Source organism: Colobus angolensis, unplaced genomic scaffold (genome assembly GCF_000951035.1).
Source record: "Colobus angolensis palliatus isolate OR3802 unplaced genomic scaffold, Cang.pa_1.0 Scaffold99, whole genome shotgun sequence".
In the NCBI taxonomy this organism is placed as follows: domain Eukaryota; kingdom Metazoa; phylum Chordata; class Mammalia; order Primates; family Cercopithecidae; genus Colobus; species Colobus angolensis.
The window spans coordinates 5,072,705-5,092,380 of NW_012123931.1; the positions used below are offsets into that span (position 1 = coordinate 5,072,705).

The following is a 19,676-nucleotide window of genomic DNA, read 5'->3' on the forward strand; positions in this document are numbered from 1 at the left end:
AACAACAGAGCCCCTAAACTCCTAAGCCACCATGGCGGTGCATGCTTATAGTTCCAGCTACTCAGGAGAGTGAGGTGGCAGGATCACTCAAGCCCAGGAGTTTGAGTCCAGCCTGGACAATACAGCCAGATCCTGTCTCTCTCTCTCTCAAAAAAAAAAATTATATATATATATATATATAAAGTTAGGAAGAGTTTGTGAAGGATTGCTATTAATTTTTTCTAAAGTCGAATTCACCAGTGAAGTCATTGGGTCTTGGGCCTTTCTTTGTGGGAATTGTTCTTTATTACTAATGTAATCTGTCACCTATGGATCTATTTGGATTATACACACATACACACACACACGCACATACACATACACATATACTCATGAAGTAAATCGGACATAATGGAAGGGAGGATAGACAATTCAACAGTTATAATTGTAGACTTCAATGATCCACTTTCAATAACTGATAGAAAAACCGACAAAAGATCAGCCAGGAAATAGAAGATTTGAACAATACAAACCAAAGAGAGCTAAGAGGGATCTCTGGAACACTCCCTCCAACAACAGGAGAATATGCATTCTTCTCAAGGGCACGTGGAACATTCTACAGGACAGACTATCTGTTAGACCACAAACCAAGTCTCAATAAATTTAAGAGGATTGAAATCATATGAAATATATTCTCTGACCATAATAGAACATTTAGAAATTAGCAACAGATATTTGAAAAATTCACAAATATATACAAATTAAACACATACGTAATCATTGAATCAAAGCAGAAATCACAACGGATATTGGAAAATAAGTTGAGGCTGGGTGCAGTGGCTCACACCTGTAATTCCAGCACTTTGGAAGGCCAAAGCAGGCGGATCCCTTGAGGTCAGGAGTTTGAGACCAGCCTGGCCAACATGGCAAAAACCCATCTCTACTAAAAATACAAAAGATTAGCCAGGCCTGGTGGCGGGCGCCTGTAGTCCCGGCTACATGGGAGGCTGAGGCAGGAGAATAATTTGAACCTGGGAGGCAGAGGTTGCAGTGAGCTGAGATCACACCACTGCACTCCAGCCTGTGCGACAGAGCGAGACTCCATCTAAAAAACAAACAAACAACAACAACAAAAACCCTGAAAAAAACAAGTTGAGATGAATGAAAACAAAAAGATAACGTACCATTCCAAAAACACGGGATGCAGCAGAAACAGTGCTTACAGGGAAACATAGAGTAGTATGCTCTGATACTTAAAAAAAATCCAATCAATAACCTAAACATTCACCTGAAGAAACTAGGAAAAGAAGAGCAAACTAAACTCAGAGCAAACAGAGGAAAGGAAATAATAAAGATGAAAGCAGAAAAAAATGGAATAGAGAACAGAAAACCAATACAAAAAATCAGCAAAACCAAGTTAGTTCTTTGAAAAGATCAACAAAATTGACAGCCTTTAGCCAGTCTGACAGAGAGAGAGAGAGAGAGAGAGAGAGAGAGAGACTTGCTAATATCAGGAGTCAAAAAAAATATTACCACCAGTCTTAAAGAAATAAAAAGGATTATAAGAGAACACTATAAAAGTTGTATACCAACAAATTAGATAACCTAGATAAAATGGACAAATTAGAAACAAATTACCAAAAATGACAAGAATAAATACAGAATCCAAATAGATCTATAACAAGTAGACAGATTACATTAGTAATAAAGAATGCTTCCCACAAAGAAAGGCCCAGGCCCCAGTGACTTTATTGGTGAATTCGACCAAAGCTTTAGAGAACTATCAATAGCAATCCTTTACAAACTCTTCCAAAAAATAGACAAGGAGGGAACACTTCCCTTATTCTATGAGGCTAGAATTAAACTGATACCAAAGCCAGATCCCTCCACCCAAAATACAACCCCCGCCACCCTGGCAAAAACAAAACAAAACAAAACAAAACTACAGACCAATATCCCTTACGAATATAGACACAAAATTCTCAACAAGTTCTCAGGGAAGATGATGATCACTCATTTACTTATGTTTTGAACATACAGTGCCAGTCAGGCTTCCCTCTGGTTCTTAGTATTAGGCTTTTCCCTGAGGAAATCTCAACCTCTTTTTTCATCTACCACTTGGGTTACAGACATCCCTTACTGTCTTTGGAGCAAATCACTGAAAAGCACTTTTGGTTGTAATTTACTCAGTATTGGAATTTTTCCTGCTTTTCAGATTAGTTCAAGCAATGCTGGAAGAAAACTCCTCTCTTTGGTGAATTTGTCATCATTCTCAGTGTCACCTTCTTCGTGACATGCAACTCTCTAGTGAGGATTGGAAATTCCTTCTTTACTTTACCAGATCACTTTGTTTGCGTCTCTTAGCACTTTTCATGGTAATTTCTTTCTGTTGAACATCTGTGAACACACAGCAATGGAGACTGTCGTACTCATTTTGCATCCTCGGTGCCTGGCATATAGTGGGTCTTCAGAAGTATCTTTGGAAACAATTGAAGATTTCCAGCTTTTTGGGTGAGGAAGACCCTTTTCTGACTGGCCCCAAATATTCCTTCTCTCATCCCACCAGCCCACACTGAGATCTCTCTGGCTTCAGTTACAGTCAATTTCTCTTCTGTGTGTTAGTCTAGAATGTTCATTGGCTGGTTCTCCTTACATATCCTGGACAACTTTGTCTGCAGGAGCCTGATCCATAATTTTGCCTTCAAAAGTAAACCCTGGCTCTTTCCAGAAAGCCATGAGCTGCCCGGAATTCTTGGCAAGACCTGGGTTTTGAGTTTACAAAAGGAACCACTTTATTCTTGTCTCACTAGAACTGACCCCAAGCTGTGGTATCTGGCCAGCTAAACTTAGCTTGACTGGGCCCAGTATTGCCCTTGCAGTGTTCCAGGAATCCGGGGGACCAGCTCCCTCTCTCCACTGATGGCCAGCTAGCCAGACCTGTGCACCCTTCATAGACTTTGCACTGGCCTGCTGGGGCCTCTGCACTGAATCCAGTGACAGAAGGCTGAGCACAGGAGTGACACGGGATGGCTGGGATCTGTACTGGTGGCAACATGAAGCAGGCAGCTCCCCAGCTCTGCAGTGGCCTCCTCCTTCCTCTGGATAGATAAGCCTCACATTATACCCTAGACTCAGCTCAAGCTTAGTTTCCTCTGCAAAACTTTAAGTATATGCTCCTAGGAAGAATTAGGGCTTTGTTAAATTCCCTCAGCACTGGGCCACGATGTATTAGTTACCTGATTTCAAGTCCATCTGCCTCACGAGGCAAGTTCATTTAGTGAAGACCTATGGTGTGCTGGGTGCTCGGGTGGAGAATCCAAGCACAACTGCTTTCCTTAAAGAGGTCATAGTGTACTGGTGGAGACAGAAACACGAACAAGAATGATCAGGGGACTGGATGGTTAGGCTGGGCCTTTAAAGATGAATAGACATGACCAGACAGAGAAAGCCAATGGTCAGCGTAGGGGATAGGGAGAAAATGAGGCAGAGGAAACAGTAGAGGCCAGACATCATGGCTTGTTCTGCAAGTGTAAATTGCTCTCTGTGGTTAGGGCCAAATTCGGGTGAAGGGGCAGATCAGTGGGAAATAAAAGGGATGAGGCAGACAGGGTCACACTGGAGCCTCCACTGTACGGCAGGTGCTGGAGCTCTCACCGCACGGTGCTGAGCAGCAGGGAGGTCTCAGATTTGCCTTAGAAGCAGCACCTGAACACTTGTGTGGGGGATCACTACCTGATTGCTGGTGAGACTCAGGCAGGGGGCTTAATTAGCAGTTTGCCTACCAGACAGCAAAGAGCTGCTCTGGGGGACATCTGAGAGGTAGAGCTGGCAGGATTTGCTGAGCAATGCGCTGTGGCGTTGAGGGAAGAATTTAGAATGGCTCCCAGATTTCTCCTTTGTGTGACCGGGTCCACAGAAGGCAGACCCCATTAGCAAGGGGCTGACACCTAGTAACAGGGTGATGAGGCTTTGCTCCAGGACCCTGAGAGGGAGAAATTATAAACGGATGGCAACCCAGACACAAGCTGAGGTCAGTCTGCCTCTTAAAATCTGGATTAGGCTGATTGGAACCCACTTTTCTTGACCTGTGTCCCCCTCTGCCCCCTGGACTGCTGGGAGTTCTCAGGTTTAAATTCTTACGGTCACTTCTGGCTCTCAGCTCCTGCTTCTAGCAAACCAGTTCCACTCATGGGTCACCCTCGCTGTGCCAGACACATGGCCTGCCCCCCGCCATATTGGCCCAGATGCTGTTTTCTTCACTGGAGGAGTATCCAGTAATTCATTCAAGGCCATGTGCACACAGCAGATGTTACATGAGATTTGGGGAGCTGGAAGGGGTTCACTCCATAAAAGTGCAAATAGCATGAAATTGCCTCTAAGATCTTCTCATTTGGCCAGGTGCAGTGGCCCACGCTTGTAATCCCAGCACTTTGGGAGGCTGAGACAGGTGGATCACGAGGTCAGGAATTCGAGACCAGCCTGTACAATATGGTGAAATCTTGTCTCTACTAAAAAATACAAAAATTAGCTGGGCGTGGTGGCGGGCGCCTGTAGTCCCAGCTACTCGGGAGGCTGAGGCAGGAGAATTGCTTGAACCCAGGAGGTGGAGGTTGCAGTGAGCTGACATCACGCCATTGCACTCCAGCCTGGGCGGCAGAGTGAGACTCTGACTCAAAACCACACCACACCACACCACACCACACCACACCAAACCAAACCAAAGATCTTCCCATTTAAGAAAGGTCTTTGAACACCTTGAGGCCAGCCAGTTTCCACTGCGGTGCTTTCCCACAGAGCCCCTCAATCTTGTACCATCTTGTTGATTATACTGGTTGCCAGTGTCCCCTCCACCCCTAATCATTTCAGGAAATCCCGAATTGTTCTTGTGCTACAGTGCAGCAAGTGTTCCTGCCAACCTTTTGTGAGTTCAGCTCTAGGACCCTTTCATTTTTCAAGCCAAGTTCCTAATTGAGGAAAAAGACGTCTTGAGATGAATGTCATCCACCATGTTTAGAGGGTAGTTGTAGTTTTAAGTAGCACTTCCAACATTATGTACATTACAAAGATTATTAAAAACTTAAGTATTATTTTCTTGCAACTACTGTCTCCTATCTCTTCCTCCTGTGCCCCTGGTGAACTCCCTCCTTTGGTAGCTGGGAACCCTAGATTAGGAATTGGGTACCTGCTACCTCGGGTTCTTCTGTCTGTGGTTAGGGGTGGTTCCTCTTGGCTCCCTGGTTCTCCAATCCCTGCCCATGGTCCTGTCATCATCAATTTGATGGCTTATTGCTGGTCTCCAGTCTCTCCTGATGGTTCTCCCCACTTCTGGCAGGAGGGTGGTTGCAACTGGGAGGGGTTGATGGATGGGGCAGGAATGGGGTAGGAGAAGAGGTATTTCTTCTTTGTATAGAGGCTTGTTCATAATGCTCATCTTAGAACAAATCTGCAAGACGTTCTTGTCTTAGTTCCCAGCTTGAAGCTGGTCATGAGGTCATGAGGCATCAGCACTGTTTCTTATCTTTCTTTTTTTTTTGAGATGGAGTTGCACTCTGGTTCCCCAGGCTGGAGTGCAATGGCATGGTCTCTGCTCACTGCAACCTCCGTCTCCCAGATTCAAACTATTCTCCTGCCTCAGCCTCCCAAGTAGCTAGGATTACAGGCACTCCTCACCATGCCTGGCTAATTTTTGTATTTTTAGCAGAGACAGGGTTTCACTATGTTGGCCAGACTGGTCACAAACTCCTGACCTCAGGTGATCTGCCCGCCTCTGCCTCCCAAAGTGCTGGGATTCCAGGCACGAGCCACTGGGCCCAGCCCAGCATCGTTTCTTATGACTGTCATCTTTCATCTTTCACGTTTACCCCAGGAGGCCAAAGGGCCATGGCTACTGAAATGGGGGTGTCCTAGCACCAGAACACTGCAGACCTACCAGGATCCCTGCCAGGAGGGGGCTTCTTGTGTGTGCCTGAGTGTAAAGCCTTTCAACACGCTCCAGGGCATGAGTCCTCGTGACTGTTTGTCTATCCATCCAAGAGACAAGCATCTGCTATTGTCAGAAACTGTCCCTGGCATTAGACATTCAGAAAGGAGTGAGAAATAATCTTGTCCTCAATGAGCCCACAGGGCCCAGGAAAAGAAACAAGTCACAGCAAAACGTGCCAAGAGCTCCACCTAGGGACGCACTGGAGGGATAGCAGCAGCAGATGCCCAGCACTTAGAACAGAATGGCAGTAAAGAGGACACTCCACGCAGACTGAGAATGGCCTCACTGGTAGCTTTCTGTGGCCACAGCCCCAGTGCACAAGGCGACATGAGTCTGGACCTGGAGGCTGTGGCAGACCAACCTGCAGCTATGGGAGTATGGAGTTCATCCTGAGCCCAATGGAGTGTGGCTAATGAGGAGGACAGGATTTGGGCTTCCTAAAGTACACTCTGGCCGCAGAGTGAGGGAGCAGTGAGGACACTGTGCTCTGCATTCAGCCCTCACTCTATTATTGCAAGCTCAGGCCTCTGGCTGCTGAGGTCACCTATTCCCTGGCCCAGACTCTGGGACACCACGAGGAATCTTAGTGAACACAGTGAGATGAGGCAGCCTGGGGCAAGCAGGCCTCCCAGGAGACATCTGCTCTGGCTTTAGGTCCCTGTGAGTGGTGGGGCTGGGAGTGGGGAGGCTGGGCCCTGCGTGGGCACTCAAAGTCTGCCCTAACAGAATGCACTGCCGCAGCAGGGACATGGCCTGCACTCCATTCAGGGAAGGCTGCCAGGGGGCCCCTGATTCCTCAGGCTGCTTAGTCCCTGCAGGGCAGCATCAGGGGGATGAGAACAGGGACAAGACTCATTTTTGGTGCTGGTGGACGGTCCAAACAGCTCCTGCAGCCTCCTGGCTCACCTGCCACCCTTCCCTGAGTCTCCTTGTAGACTACTGGCTTTACAGTTGTGAGGGCAACAGCAAAGTCATTGAGAGAGGCTGGGAAGCGGGGGGCCCCGAAGGTGGTTGTTTTTTTTTTTGTTTTTAAGGACAAGGGAAAATAACTCTTTAACCAGACCAGAGTTTGATTGGATTAAAAAAGTGTATTGGATTTCCAATACTAAATAAAAACATGAAATCGTTTTTAAAAAGCCATAGAGTTTACAGCATCAACTACAGAAAAGGCCAAACAAGTGTGTACAGACGCCAGTCCCAGCGGCCCTCTGCGCCCCTCCCGCAGGCAGTGCGGCGACAGACACAGGCGCTCCGCATCCCCCGAGGAAGCCGCTGAGCAGCAGCTCAACTAGGACGCTACAGACACGCAATGGTTTAGTTTCAAACATCACAGGAAAATGTAAGAAAATGTATTAAATTGTGAAAAGGTGCAATACAGAATAGCTTTCCTTTTTAATTTTAAAAAAAAACCCCCACTTTGAACAGTTATTTTATTGAAAAATAGGCCCCTCCCCCACCCGCCCCAATTCTGTGGCAGTATCCAGGTACCAAGGCCCTGAGGTAACAGAAGGTCAGGGTTCGTGGGACGAAATGCCCCCAATACTGAGCATGTTCTTTGGGCACAAGGTAGTTTCTGGGGAACCTGGCCCTCCTGGTGGCCAGAGTGCTTGGACAGCTCTCTTCAAGATCAGTTTAAGTGCACTGGTTTTCCAGAATCCCGCCTGGCACCCCCACGTGACCAGCTAGCTCGGCAGCAGGAGTTCCCGCATTGCACCTTTCATTGCCCTCCAAATCATAAATACAAAGAGTTCATCTTGTGAAAAAGCAAGTATGTGGTAAGATCCAAAAGTGGGAAATCCCCAAGTTCAAAGGCAGGTGACCTGGGGTACCCACTGGTGGTTTCAGCAGCTGATCTCTTCTTGGCTATAGAACTGAAGCCCGATTTACTGTCTACACTGCCTTCCACACTGTCTTCTGGGGATCTGTTGGGGAGTAGAGGAAGATGCCTGAGCATCAGTCCTATGTTTTCCATTATATATTCTTAATATTAAAAAAAAACACACCTCAGCTCCTTACCTTTTTAGGAAAAAGAACCTAAGAACTATGTGCAAAGGCAATGGCTTCCAAGTGTGGCTGAGCCGTTGGGTTCACCTCAGAAAACTCCTGTGGCCTCCTTCTTATCAGGGCCTAGCTGAGCTGCTGGGACAGGGGAGGGGGGCAGCTGCTTCCGCTGTCTCTGTCCCTTGTTACTTGAAAAATAATATTCAGAAAGATGTGTGGAAGCCTCAGGGGGCACTGCAGCTCTGCCTTGTCTCATTCCTCCTGCTAATGCTTTCTCTGAAGGGGTTCTGAAGTGTGGAAGAGCGCACTGGACTGGTTGAAGACTGGAACTAGAGAGGAGGAGGAGTCTTATGTGGAAACAAAGTTCCTTCCTTAACCTCCAACTTCCTCAAAGAGGGCCAATAATAGCAGCAGGAAAGGATCTCCATCCTTCCTTTCTGATTTACAGAATAGGGTCAGGCTCTTACCCTATTGTGTGTGACTCAGGCAATTAGAAATACACCTGCCTCCTCAGCATGGACATTCTTACCAGGCTATGACCAAGACATCAGGGCTGCTAAATCCTCAAACCCACCTATTGCACAGAAGAATTTTAAAACCAGATCCAAATCAAACTCCAGTTGCAACGTAGTGACAACAAGGATGGACATGCCAGGAAACGACAATAAAGAAGATGCTTCCATTCTCTGCAGGCTTCTGGAAGAAAGTACAACGACGGAAACATTCACAGGACCTCAGCAGCCCCTCCATTTCCTATTACCAACCCCCAGCCCCCCACCCCGCCCCAATACTGAAACTGCACAGAAAGCAACAAACAAGTCTTTTCAATGTTACATTTCATTCAATTCAAATAGATCTGTAATCTCACAGTGATGAGAGGAAAGAGTCAGGCCTTTAATAATTATAATAAAAAAATAATAAAAAAGCTTACAAACAGCAATGCAACATTTCCTCCCCCTCAGAGTGATGGATTAACAGCTGGTAGAGGATGCAATGACTCAGAATTAAAACATGAAAACAAAACCAAAAAACAAGCCAACCCCAGGAACAACCCACACTGTCAATGACTTTCCATACATAATTGGAACAAGCAGTCAAATGTCAACCACTTGTGGAGAACACCACGGACTTCCTCGGTTTTGGATGGCGTTTTTGTTTTTGAAGGTAAAATAAAATAAGACACAAATAAAATTGTACATAAATGCCAATGTCTACACTCCATAAAGGTGATGCAGTCGCAGCACGAAGACACAGCCTGACCACAAAGTGAAATGCAGGTTGCACTTCTCGCTTCTTCCCTGGACACAAAATTTTGGCCCATGGTGCCCAGTCCTGCAGAATATCAGCAGGCAAAGGGAAGCTGCCTCAACACAGGCTTCTTCCAGGCTGACCAGGGGAAGGCAGGTGGCCATGCCTGGAGCCAGCCCTACACAGAGGCGCTGGCCAGTCTGCTGGCTCATTCTGTGTTCTCAAGTGCTGTCCTCTCGTACTCTGTACAATTCCTTGTTTTCAAGGGTAAGTTCCAAGACTTCCAGACTCAGGTTTGAAGCCATGTCCTGGTGAAGGTCGTCATGCTGTCGTGATAGCGTTTAGGTCCTTCATTAGTCCTTCCAGGTGGGCCATCTCTTTGGTCAGCTCATCTGGTTCATAGCTCTACGGAAAAGAAAACACTATTACTAATCCAGAAAGGAGAGCCCAGAGAGAGGCCAAGACATCATGTGGTCAGTAGTCAAATGGTCCCAGAAAACGGGCTACTAATACACAGGGTGGCTCAGAAGAGTGGAAAGTAGCAGGACAGACCCAAGGTCACTGGGATCCCGTTTCCTGATAATGCACAATGCCTTTCTCCCAACACACGCTCCCCAGGGTCACAATGACCTCACAAGCCAGAAGGCCTGCTGCTTGCCCCTTCTAGGTCTCTGCCTCAGTCAGCACAGTCGGTATGTCCCTGGATCTCTGGGCCCCGAGCTTTCCGCTTAGAGAATCCTGCACGTGGAAATTCAGAGGCAAAACATTTTTACTGGAGTTTGAGAGTGAAAGATCAAAGAGAGACCCTGGTGATTTCTGTTTTGACAGCAACCACTCAAGCACCTTCTCCTCCAGTATCTTGCTCAGGAAAGGTCACAGAGTAGAACTGAGGGAACGTATGAATGGTTCAAACCAAGAAAAGAAGAACAATGAGAGAAGGGACAGAACTAAAAGGCAGGTAGGAAGCGGGGGAGAGGGGCCATTAGCTGGGCTGTGTGAAAAGCTAATCTAAGACGTTCAAGAGTGGATATGGGGGCTGTGTGTGGTGGCTCACGCCTGTCATCGCAGCACTCTGGGAGGCCAAGGCAGGTGGATCACCTGAGGTCGGGAATTTAAGACCAGCCTGGCAGACATAGTGAAACGCTGTCTGTACTAAAAATACAAAAAAATAGCCGGGTATGGTGGCGGGCGCCTGTAGTTCCAGCTACTCAGGAGGCTGAGGCAGGAGAATCCCTTGAACCCAGGAGACAGAGGTTGCAGTGAGCCGAGATCGTGCCACTGTATTCCAGCCCAGGTAACAGAGCAAGACCCTCTCTCAAAAAAAACAAAAAACAAAAAAAAACAACAGTGGTTATGGGAAAGAAAGTAGACCAAATCCTCAGCATAGTTCCTGGCTCAGAAAAGATGCTCAACACTGTTTCTACTGAATGAATGAGTGCATCTGCTTCATAGTTCTGGGTGGCGAGCCTGGTATGTACAGAATATCAGCTTGACCAGCAGTCTCAGACCCTGGGGCGTGTTCCCAGACAATCTGGCTGGACTGATGGCCCCACGAACTTACACTCTCGGAGTCTTCCAACATCCTTGTGGTCTCCTGCACTTCAGGGGCACTGGGAACAACCACTGGCATAGGAGGCCGGCTCCTTCCTAGAGTCCCGATGGAGGCTGTCTTCACTGAGTGAATGTGATGGTTCAGAGCTGAGGGGAAAGGGCATCGTCAGGTATGTGGCCAAGCCTGCCTCCCCTAGACCTCATGAAGGCCCTAAGGTCCAAGTGCTGCTTCAGGGTGAGAGAGACACACAGACCCAGTGTGCGGATACTGCTCTGAAAAGTTACTGGAAAAGAGGGAAGGAGGGAGATAGCAGGGCTTTCATGAGGCCAGAGAAAATATTCCATTGGCTCTAGAAAACCAATATCCTAGTCCAGTGGTTCTCTAAGTGTGGTGGTCCACGAACCCTTGCAGGATATCTGGGAGGCCAAAGCTCTCCGCATAATAAGACATTATTTACCTTTCCACTGTGTTTGCCTTTGCACTGAGTATACAAAAGCAATAGTGGGTGAGCTGCTAGAGGCTTAGTACAAATTAAGGCAGTGGTGCCAAACTGTAAAGCCATTCACCGACATGCACTTGCAGTTTAAAAAAGCCAGTTTCACTAAGAACCATCGTTAATAAAGGAGTAAACATTTTTTTTTACTACATCTTGACCTTACTGTATGTGACAAAATGGAAAGTATGCATGAAGTACTTCAGCTGTGTACAAAGTATGACAGCTATCTTTTTTTTTTGAGACGCAGTCTCTCCTTATTGCCCAGGCTGGAGGGCAGTGGAGTGACCTTTGCTCGCTGCAACCTCTGCCTCCTGGGTTCAAGTGATTCTCCTGCCTCAGCCTCCCAAGCAGCTGGGATTACAGGCGTCTGCTACCACGCCCGGCTAATTTTTTGTATTTTTAGTAGAGAAGGGGTTTCACCATGGTGGCCATGCTGGTCTTGAACTCCTGACCTCAGGTGATCCACCCGCCTCGGCCTCCCGAAGTGCTGGGATTACAAGCGTGAGCCACCGCGCCCAGCCAACAGCTGTCTTAAATAAAGGCACTTGTGATAGTTTGAGTTTTGAGTTGAATGTTTTTATCATGGAATATCACTGTTAGTTCAAAGACAGACAAACTGGTTCTTGAGACATCTTTTAGAAAATGAACAAAGTGAGCCTGTCAATTCAAGGCACACAATGGATAGCGTTTCTTGCCAATGATAAAATTTAAGTTTTAAGTAAAAATGAACATTTTGGAAAATTTGCCTCTGCCACCATGGTCTTGAGAACTTAATACACATTTTGACGATATTAATGAATATGTTTTTAGATACTGAATGAAATTTATCACTATTTGCAGAATTTGTATAATGTAGTGAACCAGTATTTTCTAAATGACTGACATGTGATGTTTTAGTATGGTGCATTAAATGCAAGACAGATGAATGAATTTTAATGGAATAAAGTACAAATAGTTCACAGATAAGGTTTCAGATTTCACTTTACAAACAAACCTTTAAAAAACTACAACTTGTTGAGTTTTGCTGTAGTATCAAAAAAGAATATCCACAATTATCTGAAAAGGTTATAAAAATACTCTTTCCTTTTCCAATTACATATCTGTTAGACCAGATTTTCTTCTTATATTTCAACCAAAACACCATATTGCAACAGATTGAATGCAGAAGCAGATAGGAAAATCCAGCTGTCTTTTATTAAGCCAGACATTAAAGAGATTTGCAAAAAAATAAAACGACTCTTCTCACTATATTTTTGTTTTGAAAATAGTTGCTTTTCGGCCGGGCATGGTGGCTCACGCCTGTCTTCCTAGCACTTTGGGAGGCCAAGGCAGGTGGATCACGAGGTCAGGAGATCGAGACCATCCTGGCTAAGGCAGTGAAACCCCATCTCTTCTAAATACACAAAAAATTAGTTGGGCATGGTGGCGGGCACCTGTAGGCTCAGCTGCTTGGGAAACTGAGGCAGAAAAATGGCGTGAACCCGGGAAGTGGAGCTTGCAGTGAGCCGAGATTGCACCACTGCACTCCAGCCTGGGTGACAGAGCGAGACTCCGTCCCAAATAAAAAATAAAAAAAAAAAAAGGAAAATAGCTTTTCATAAAAATATGCTGGTTATCCTAACATGATAGAGAATTGCTTTTTTAAATGAATAAAATACTTTAAAAATTTCTTAGTTTGAATTTGAATATGGTAAATATTGACAGATATAACCCACATGAAGAAAAGCTCTTTTATGTGCTCAACAGCTTTTAAGCTATAAAGGGGTACTGAGACCAGAAATTTTGAAAATCACTGACTTATTCTAAAACAAATGAACAGGTAACAATTAAGTGCAGAAAGCAAGCACGCCTTTGAGGTCAGGGGACTGTTACTGAGCTGTGTGGATTTGGGTAAATGACTTTCCCTTCACAGGGTTCCTTTCCCTATCCTGAGGTTCCCTCTGCTTTCACCACCCTATGAGTCCAAGCCTTGGCCTCCCTGATCCCTTCTCTAGTTTGCAGGGACCTTACGAAGTGAGGTGATTCCAGGGAGCTGGGCAGACTAGATCTGCTATCCATTCCCATGCCATTGGACTTACCACCAAAGGTGCTGCACATCAAACCCAATTCAAAAGGTCAGCCCACAAACTTCTTGGGTGGGACAATGGCACACTGCTACTCTAACTGAATTGCTGGGATAGGCTTGGAGGATACTTGCTTTGCTATACTTCAAGGAAGGGGTGACTTTATCCAAGCTTGAGCCAAAGGGTCCCTCCAGGTATGCTGCCATTCTCACTCACCTTGCTGGGATAGTAATGGTGTGCTTGGCAATGCAGGATCATAGGTGGGAGGTCCTGGAGGTGGGACTGCCGGCACGGCGAAGCTCTTCAATGGGTGGGAAGGGCGAACATGGGCAGTGGGAAGACTCTGGCCTGAATCTTCCTCTTGGGAGCTGGCCAAGTAAGAGGAGCTGGTAGCACCTTCAGGGTCCTGGTGATCAGTGCAGCATGTTTGAGACGAGGAGGCTGGCATGGTGTCAGTGCTGGGGGTATTTCGAACAGATTCTACAGCAGGAAAGTCTAAATGTTAGTATTTCTTTTGCCATTAAACATGGGAAAGTCCCAGAGTTTGGCTACTTCTAGGGGTTCCCTAAATCAGCTCAAAAGCACTTGTGATCAGTGCTAGTCCAAGAGAACATGGATTAGTACCACTGCCAGGGATAAGAATGGAGTCTCGAACAATTTTGTACTCAACCAGCTATTCCAGTTGTTTGCCTCACAGCTAAGTGGTCACAATTTTATAGATTTAAAGTTCTTCTCATTATTTACTATGGAGCACATGTAAAGGTTCCTGAGATGACTAAGATATTAAGATATAAATAAGTATAAAAGAAAATTAAAAACTTCACTCACTGGAATCTTAGAGAGTGGCCTTTCACAGACAAACATGGCTAATCACCAAGGCTGGCTGGGTACCTGAGAGTAGCCAGATCTACTGACAAGGCCTGGCAGTCACTGCAGGAGAGGCCAATGCCACAGGCCTTCATGCCTCCAGGGGCTGTGCATGGCCTCATCACAGCAAAAACCCCATAGCTCAAGTGAGAACTGGGCAATGAACAGAGCAGCCCGGAGGTCTGCACACAGCTTTCAGATCATGCCAAATGAAGGGCATTTTTGATTCAGAGAAAGAAATGGGGATAGATTAGCCTGGAGAAGGGAAGGCTCAGGAAGAACATGATAACAATCTCAAAATATAAGAAGGGGCAGAGTCGTTCTGGAAGGCAGCACAGCAGGGCAGAAAAGCGCGGACTCTGGAATCAGACAGACCTGGACTCTAATCTGTGCATACAAGCTGGGTGAATTTGACAAAGTTACTGAGTTATCTCTGAGTCTCAGTTTCTTCATCTACAAAAGAGGGAGAATAACACATAATTCTTTGAGGATTAAATGAGATATATGAAAAGTGCTGAACATGGTGCTTGAATATCTGAAAATATTCTTTTCTTTGTAAATTACTGGGTGCTTACTTTAAGCCAGGCACTATGCTAGCTGCTTTACATTCATTAGCTCACTCGATCCTCAAAGTAACTCAGAAGGCACTGGGAGGTTAAGCAAATTGCCTATTTGCACAGTTAGAACTAGCAGGGTGGAATCTGAATCCCTGCCTTCCGACTTCCACACACATGCTCTGGACCACCACACACCTTTCCACACAGAGTACCACCTGCCCCCACCCTGTGGGGCAGAAGCAGCACCAAGGCCCGGGGAGACCACATGAGGAAGACCCTTCCAACAGTGTGAGCTGGTGACCATCTTCCACACCCGTGAGGAGAGGCACGGAGGACACAGCTCAGGACAATGAACTGTACCAGGTAGCCTGAAGGCCTCTTCTGACTTCTGGAGTTCTCAACCTTAGCAAGTACAGTAGTTCCCCTTACCCATGCTTTTGCTTTCAATGGTTTTAATTATCTGTGGCCAACTGCTGTCCAAATATTTAAATGAAACATTCCAGAAATAAAGAATTCATAAGCTTTACATTGTGCACCATTCTGAGTAGTATGATGAAATCTTGCACCGTTCCACTGGGGATGTGCATTATCCCTTAGTCCAGCCTCTCCAGACTGTGTATGCTACCTGCCCTTGAGTCACTTAGCAGCTGTCTCAGTTATCAGATAGAGAAAGCAGATATAAAGGGTTCAGTACTACATGTAATTTCAGGCCTCCACTGGGGGGGGGGGCGGATCTTGAAATGTATCCCCACAGATGGGGATATCGTAAAGCACGAGCAATCTGCAGAAATCCAACACATTTCCCTGTCTTTGTTGCTGAGGTAGCAGTGAATCTGTGCCTTTGGGCTCTGAGAAGTCAGGCCACACCAGTCATGAGTGGCACCTCTGATCTTGGGTCCACGGATGAGGGACTCATACACCCTCCCAAGTGTGCCTGACTGTGTTGGCCCTACCAGGCTTAGGCCACTCCTCATCCCTTAAAGGGGTGTGCTGAGGATCTCTTCTTAGGCTTGCTCAAGTTAGCCATCCCCCACGGTGGGGGAGCTGGTGGTCCCCCTCTGTGATCCTGGGCGGGGTAGAAGCTGGCTAGGAAGGGTAGCAGGGAGGAGGAGAGAGAAGAGTAAACTCATGTCCAGACCATGTCAGCCTGTATTGGCAGGTATGTTAGATCAGCTCTGGGCAAACAGGCCTCTCCTGACTGCCTCAATGATCTGTAACTAGATATATAAGCTTCTGAGGGCCAAAGAGATGGTGCAAAAGGTGAAAAAGGAAAATGGGGTTGCCTATATGAGTCAGCACCCTGGCCTGCTACCACAGACCAGGGAGGCCTTGTACAACTCCAGGAGCCCCAGGCATGTTGCTTTCTACACGAAGGGTACTCCCTGACACTGTGCAAAATCACTGGCCTGCTCAGAATCCATGCTGTAAGTAAAATTCCTGCTTTGGCAAGGGGCCTACTGACTGACTTGCCTCTTAAAGAGTTAAGACACACAGAGTTCACACTGGCCAAGTGATTGGACAAGAGGAAAGTGCTTTTCCAATGTCAAGTGGTGGTGACACAGTGAATATTCCTTAGAGCAGAGACTGGCCCTGCCTAGCCCACATATACCAAGCTGTGCCAACACTCTGAGCTCCAGAAACACAAAAGCTTAAAAAAGTGCAATAGTGAAAAAGAACTTTGATCATTTCTGGATACTTGCTCTACACTTCAAATCAGTCTTCAGCGAGTCTATCACTTTAGTTTTACCTTCCTTTATGCAACTGGTCATCAAAGCATGGACTCTCTTAGTAATGCAAAATTATTCTTTCCCCGTCTCTTCACTTTCTGCCTAGGTCCATAGAGAAGGGAATGCTTACCAACACTAAATCACAAGGGAGAGGGCTAAGTAGGAGCTGCCATGCTCCTCTCCAATCCCCAAACCCAGCAGGAAAGAGGGCCTGATTTGATTGGAAAGTGCCTGCCATCCACTCAAGCAGGACCACATCCTAGCGTGTGAGATTCCTTGGCCTTAAAAATGGAGAAACAGGGTTGGGCACAAAACCTCCTTTCTAAGAGTGGTATGGAGGCTGCTTTCTGGTCCTCTATTCTATTTGAGACTATGTCTGTAAGGCAGACTTTGGCTCTCCATGCAGCTGGCTGGAGTAACTGTCTATCTTGTAAACCATCTTTCCTAAATGCAGGACTTCAAATTGGGATTTGGAAGGAGATAGTAGAAAGGTCAAATATATATATATATAAATATATATATATAAATAATATTTAATATTTAGTAGAGATGGGATCTTGCCTTGTTGCCCAGGCTGGTCATGGACTCAAGCGATCCTCCTGCCTTGGTTGCCCAAAGTTCCAGAATTACAGGCATGAGCCACAGTGCTCAGCCTGGAAGGCCAAATTTAGATGTGAGTTCAAGCAGCATTCTCCAAATCAGGTAATAGCTTTGGGAGTAGATAATGTCAGGAATTATTACACACCCCTTAATAAAGCTTCATTTGATGTTTTGGGTATGTTTATGATTGATAAAAACTTGAAAGAATAGGGACCGGGTGCGGTGGCTCATGTCTGTAATTTCAGCACTTTGGGAGGCCACGGCAGGCGGATCACTTGAGGTCAGGAGTTTGAGACCAGTCTGGCCAACATGGGGAAACCCCATCTATACTAAAAACACAAAAATCAGCCAGGCATGGTGGCATATGCCTGCAATCCCAGCTACCCAGGAAGTTGAGACAGGAGAACTGCTTGAACCCAGGAGGTGGAGGTTGCAGTGAGCCGAGATTGCGCCACTGTACTCCAGCCTGGGCGATAGAGTGAGACTCTGTCTCAAAAACAAACAAAAAAACCAAAGAGAAACAAAAAACTTTAAAAAATGGGGATATTACTAGGAACCCAAACTTCTAGCATAAAGTTTTGAGGTTCTTTTAAAATGGAACTCACTTGAAATTCCCTTATTCCCCAGAGCAGCAAAACTCAGTTCTACCAGTAACATAATAACTACTAATAGGCAAGTTTCAAATGGTGGAAAAATAGTATGTTGAATATATGGGAAGTTGCTAGGCTTGCCGTTTAAAACTGAGGATGAAAATTAATTTTCAATTAATGAAGAATAATATTTACGCCACTTGCTGTCTCCACGCCTTCACTATTTCCTCCTTAAAACTTTGATAATGCCGTTTCCTAAGATTTCCAAACTGGGACTTGTTTGTCTAGCAACATGTTTCTTTAAATACACTGCAGATTGTTACGCTAATTTCCTGTTTCTGCAGAGAGGATCTATTCCTGCGCATCCCTTCCTAATTTTAATAATCCTGAGGTTTACATCAGGCACCCTGTGGTTTACAATACACACAACTCCACGTGGCTTGTGGCCCCACCGCCCCTTGGATGTTGTTGGCACTTTGGTCCACGGTGGAAGTAACCTGTATGTAACAGTTAACCTTTGGACCTACCCAGCATTAGGGTGACTGCCAGGCAAAGGCAACCACGAGTGTCTGAAATCACCCAGGATGAGTTTTCCTTTCAAATTAGAGGATTAAAAGAAATCAAGAAATTGGAAAAAAGGACTGAGTTTAAAGTGCAATTTTATGGAACAAGGGATGCTTATGTGATTAGAGATACTGTTTTTACTAAAAGGAAACTTTGCACTGAATGTTTAAAACTTAAGTAGAAATATGGGGTGAATTTTACAGAAACAAATTTGAGTCAGTCACAGAAATGTTATGCTAAGTAAATAAAATAGAAAAATTCCAAATCCCTTTTCTAAGTAGGGCAAGCCCTTCCCCATTTCCGCTTGCTGACTCCTTTGGAATGGTTTCCATCTGGGCTTGATCCTCATCTCTCACCTGTGGAATTGGCCCTGTCTGAAAGGGACATGGATGTGCCAATGGGCCATGGGCTGCCCGGGTGGTAGAGATGACTGCGAGCTGGAGAAGCGAGGCTGCTGGAGTGGAAATGATGGTGAGGGTGATCGAGGGAATGGATGGGATGGGCACTAATCACAGCTGTGAATGAACACAAGACAGAGAAATGCTTAACACGCTTGCACAAACACACACAAATCACAGTTCAGAGCAAAGTCACCCCCTTCCCACCTCCCATACAGTCCAACCACTCCCTTGGGTTTTTGGTGGCAGCTGGCTAGATCTGGTCAATTAGCCATTGATTTTTACATTTGTTTTTTAAAAATGAACATACTCTTTTGCATATGTCTACATATGTATAGAAAAAAAGGTCTGAGGAATATATACTAAAATGTTAACAGTGATTATCTTGCAGGGAAGAGTGGTCAGGATTAAAATAATATTTTTCTTTTGGCTTATCTGTATTTTCCAATTCTACTATAATAAACATGGATTACATGAGTTATTATAAATATCTATTTGAATATGTCACAAAATATAAATCCATAAGCCAACACATAAATTGAGTTTCTATTTTGTCCTGCTAAAAAGGATAGAAAGAAGTCCCTTCTTTTTCGAGTATATTCCTAATTCATTCTGCCTTTGTCAAACCTGCTGAATTAAGCATTTAATGGGTATTTAGGCCAAATAAATATGTAGCTGCTTAATCAGCTTTCATGTCTTAAAATAAATGCAAATGGAATTGAACTCTGATGGTCCCATCTAGTACTAAAAGCATGAATCACTGGCCGATGGCGCCATCTTTTACTGCTTCCAGTCTGGGGACTCAGCCATACCCATCTGCATTTAGGAGAATAAACGGCTCTTTCCTTCTCACACTGGTTAAAGATTCAATTAACTGTGTTTAGCTAAAGAATCTGAAATTTCCACACAGATTTCACATACTACTTTCTATGAAGACAGAGATTTCATGTACAACTTTCTACGAGGCTTCATTATCCGAGATGGAAACAGATAAAATTAGAAGACCAGAGTCTTGGAATAAACTTTTCTGAGGAACTCCCTTGGAGTGGTT

General features: G+C 45.4%; 1 protein-coding gene across 1 annotated transcript in view; it reads right to left on the reverse strand.

Annotated features, from left to right (window-relative positions):
- Nucleotides 1-7,030: 7,030 nt before the first annotated feature.
- NEO1 (neogenin 1) overlaps nucleotides 7,031-19,676 on the reverse strand; it is a 202,111-nt gene continuing 189,465 nt past the window's right edge. Inside the window, exons 26-29 of the mRNA XM_011933015.1 lie at nucleotides 18,584-18,742; nucleotides 13,539-13,802; nucleotides 10,773-10,909; nucleotides 7,031-9,616 (exon numbers count right to left, since the gene is read on the reverse strand). Coding sequence (XP_011788405.1) covers nucleotides 9,533-9,616; nucleotides 10,773-10,909; nucleotides 13,539-13,802; nucleotides 18,584-18,742 — 644 coding nt within the window. The 3' untranslated portion in view covers nucleotides 7,031-9,532. The remainder of the gene's footprint in view (nucleotides 9,617-10,772; nucleotides 10,910-13,538; nucleotides 13,803-18,583; nucleotides 18,743-19,676) is intronic.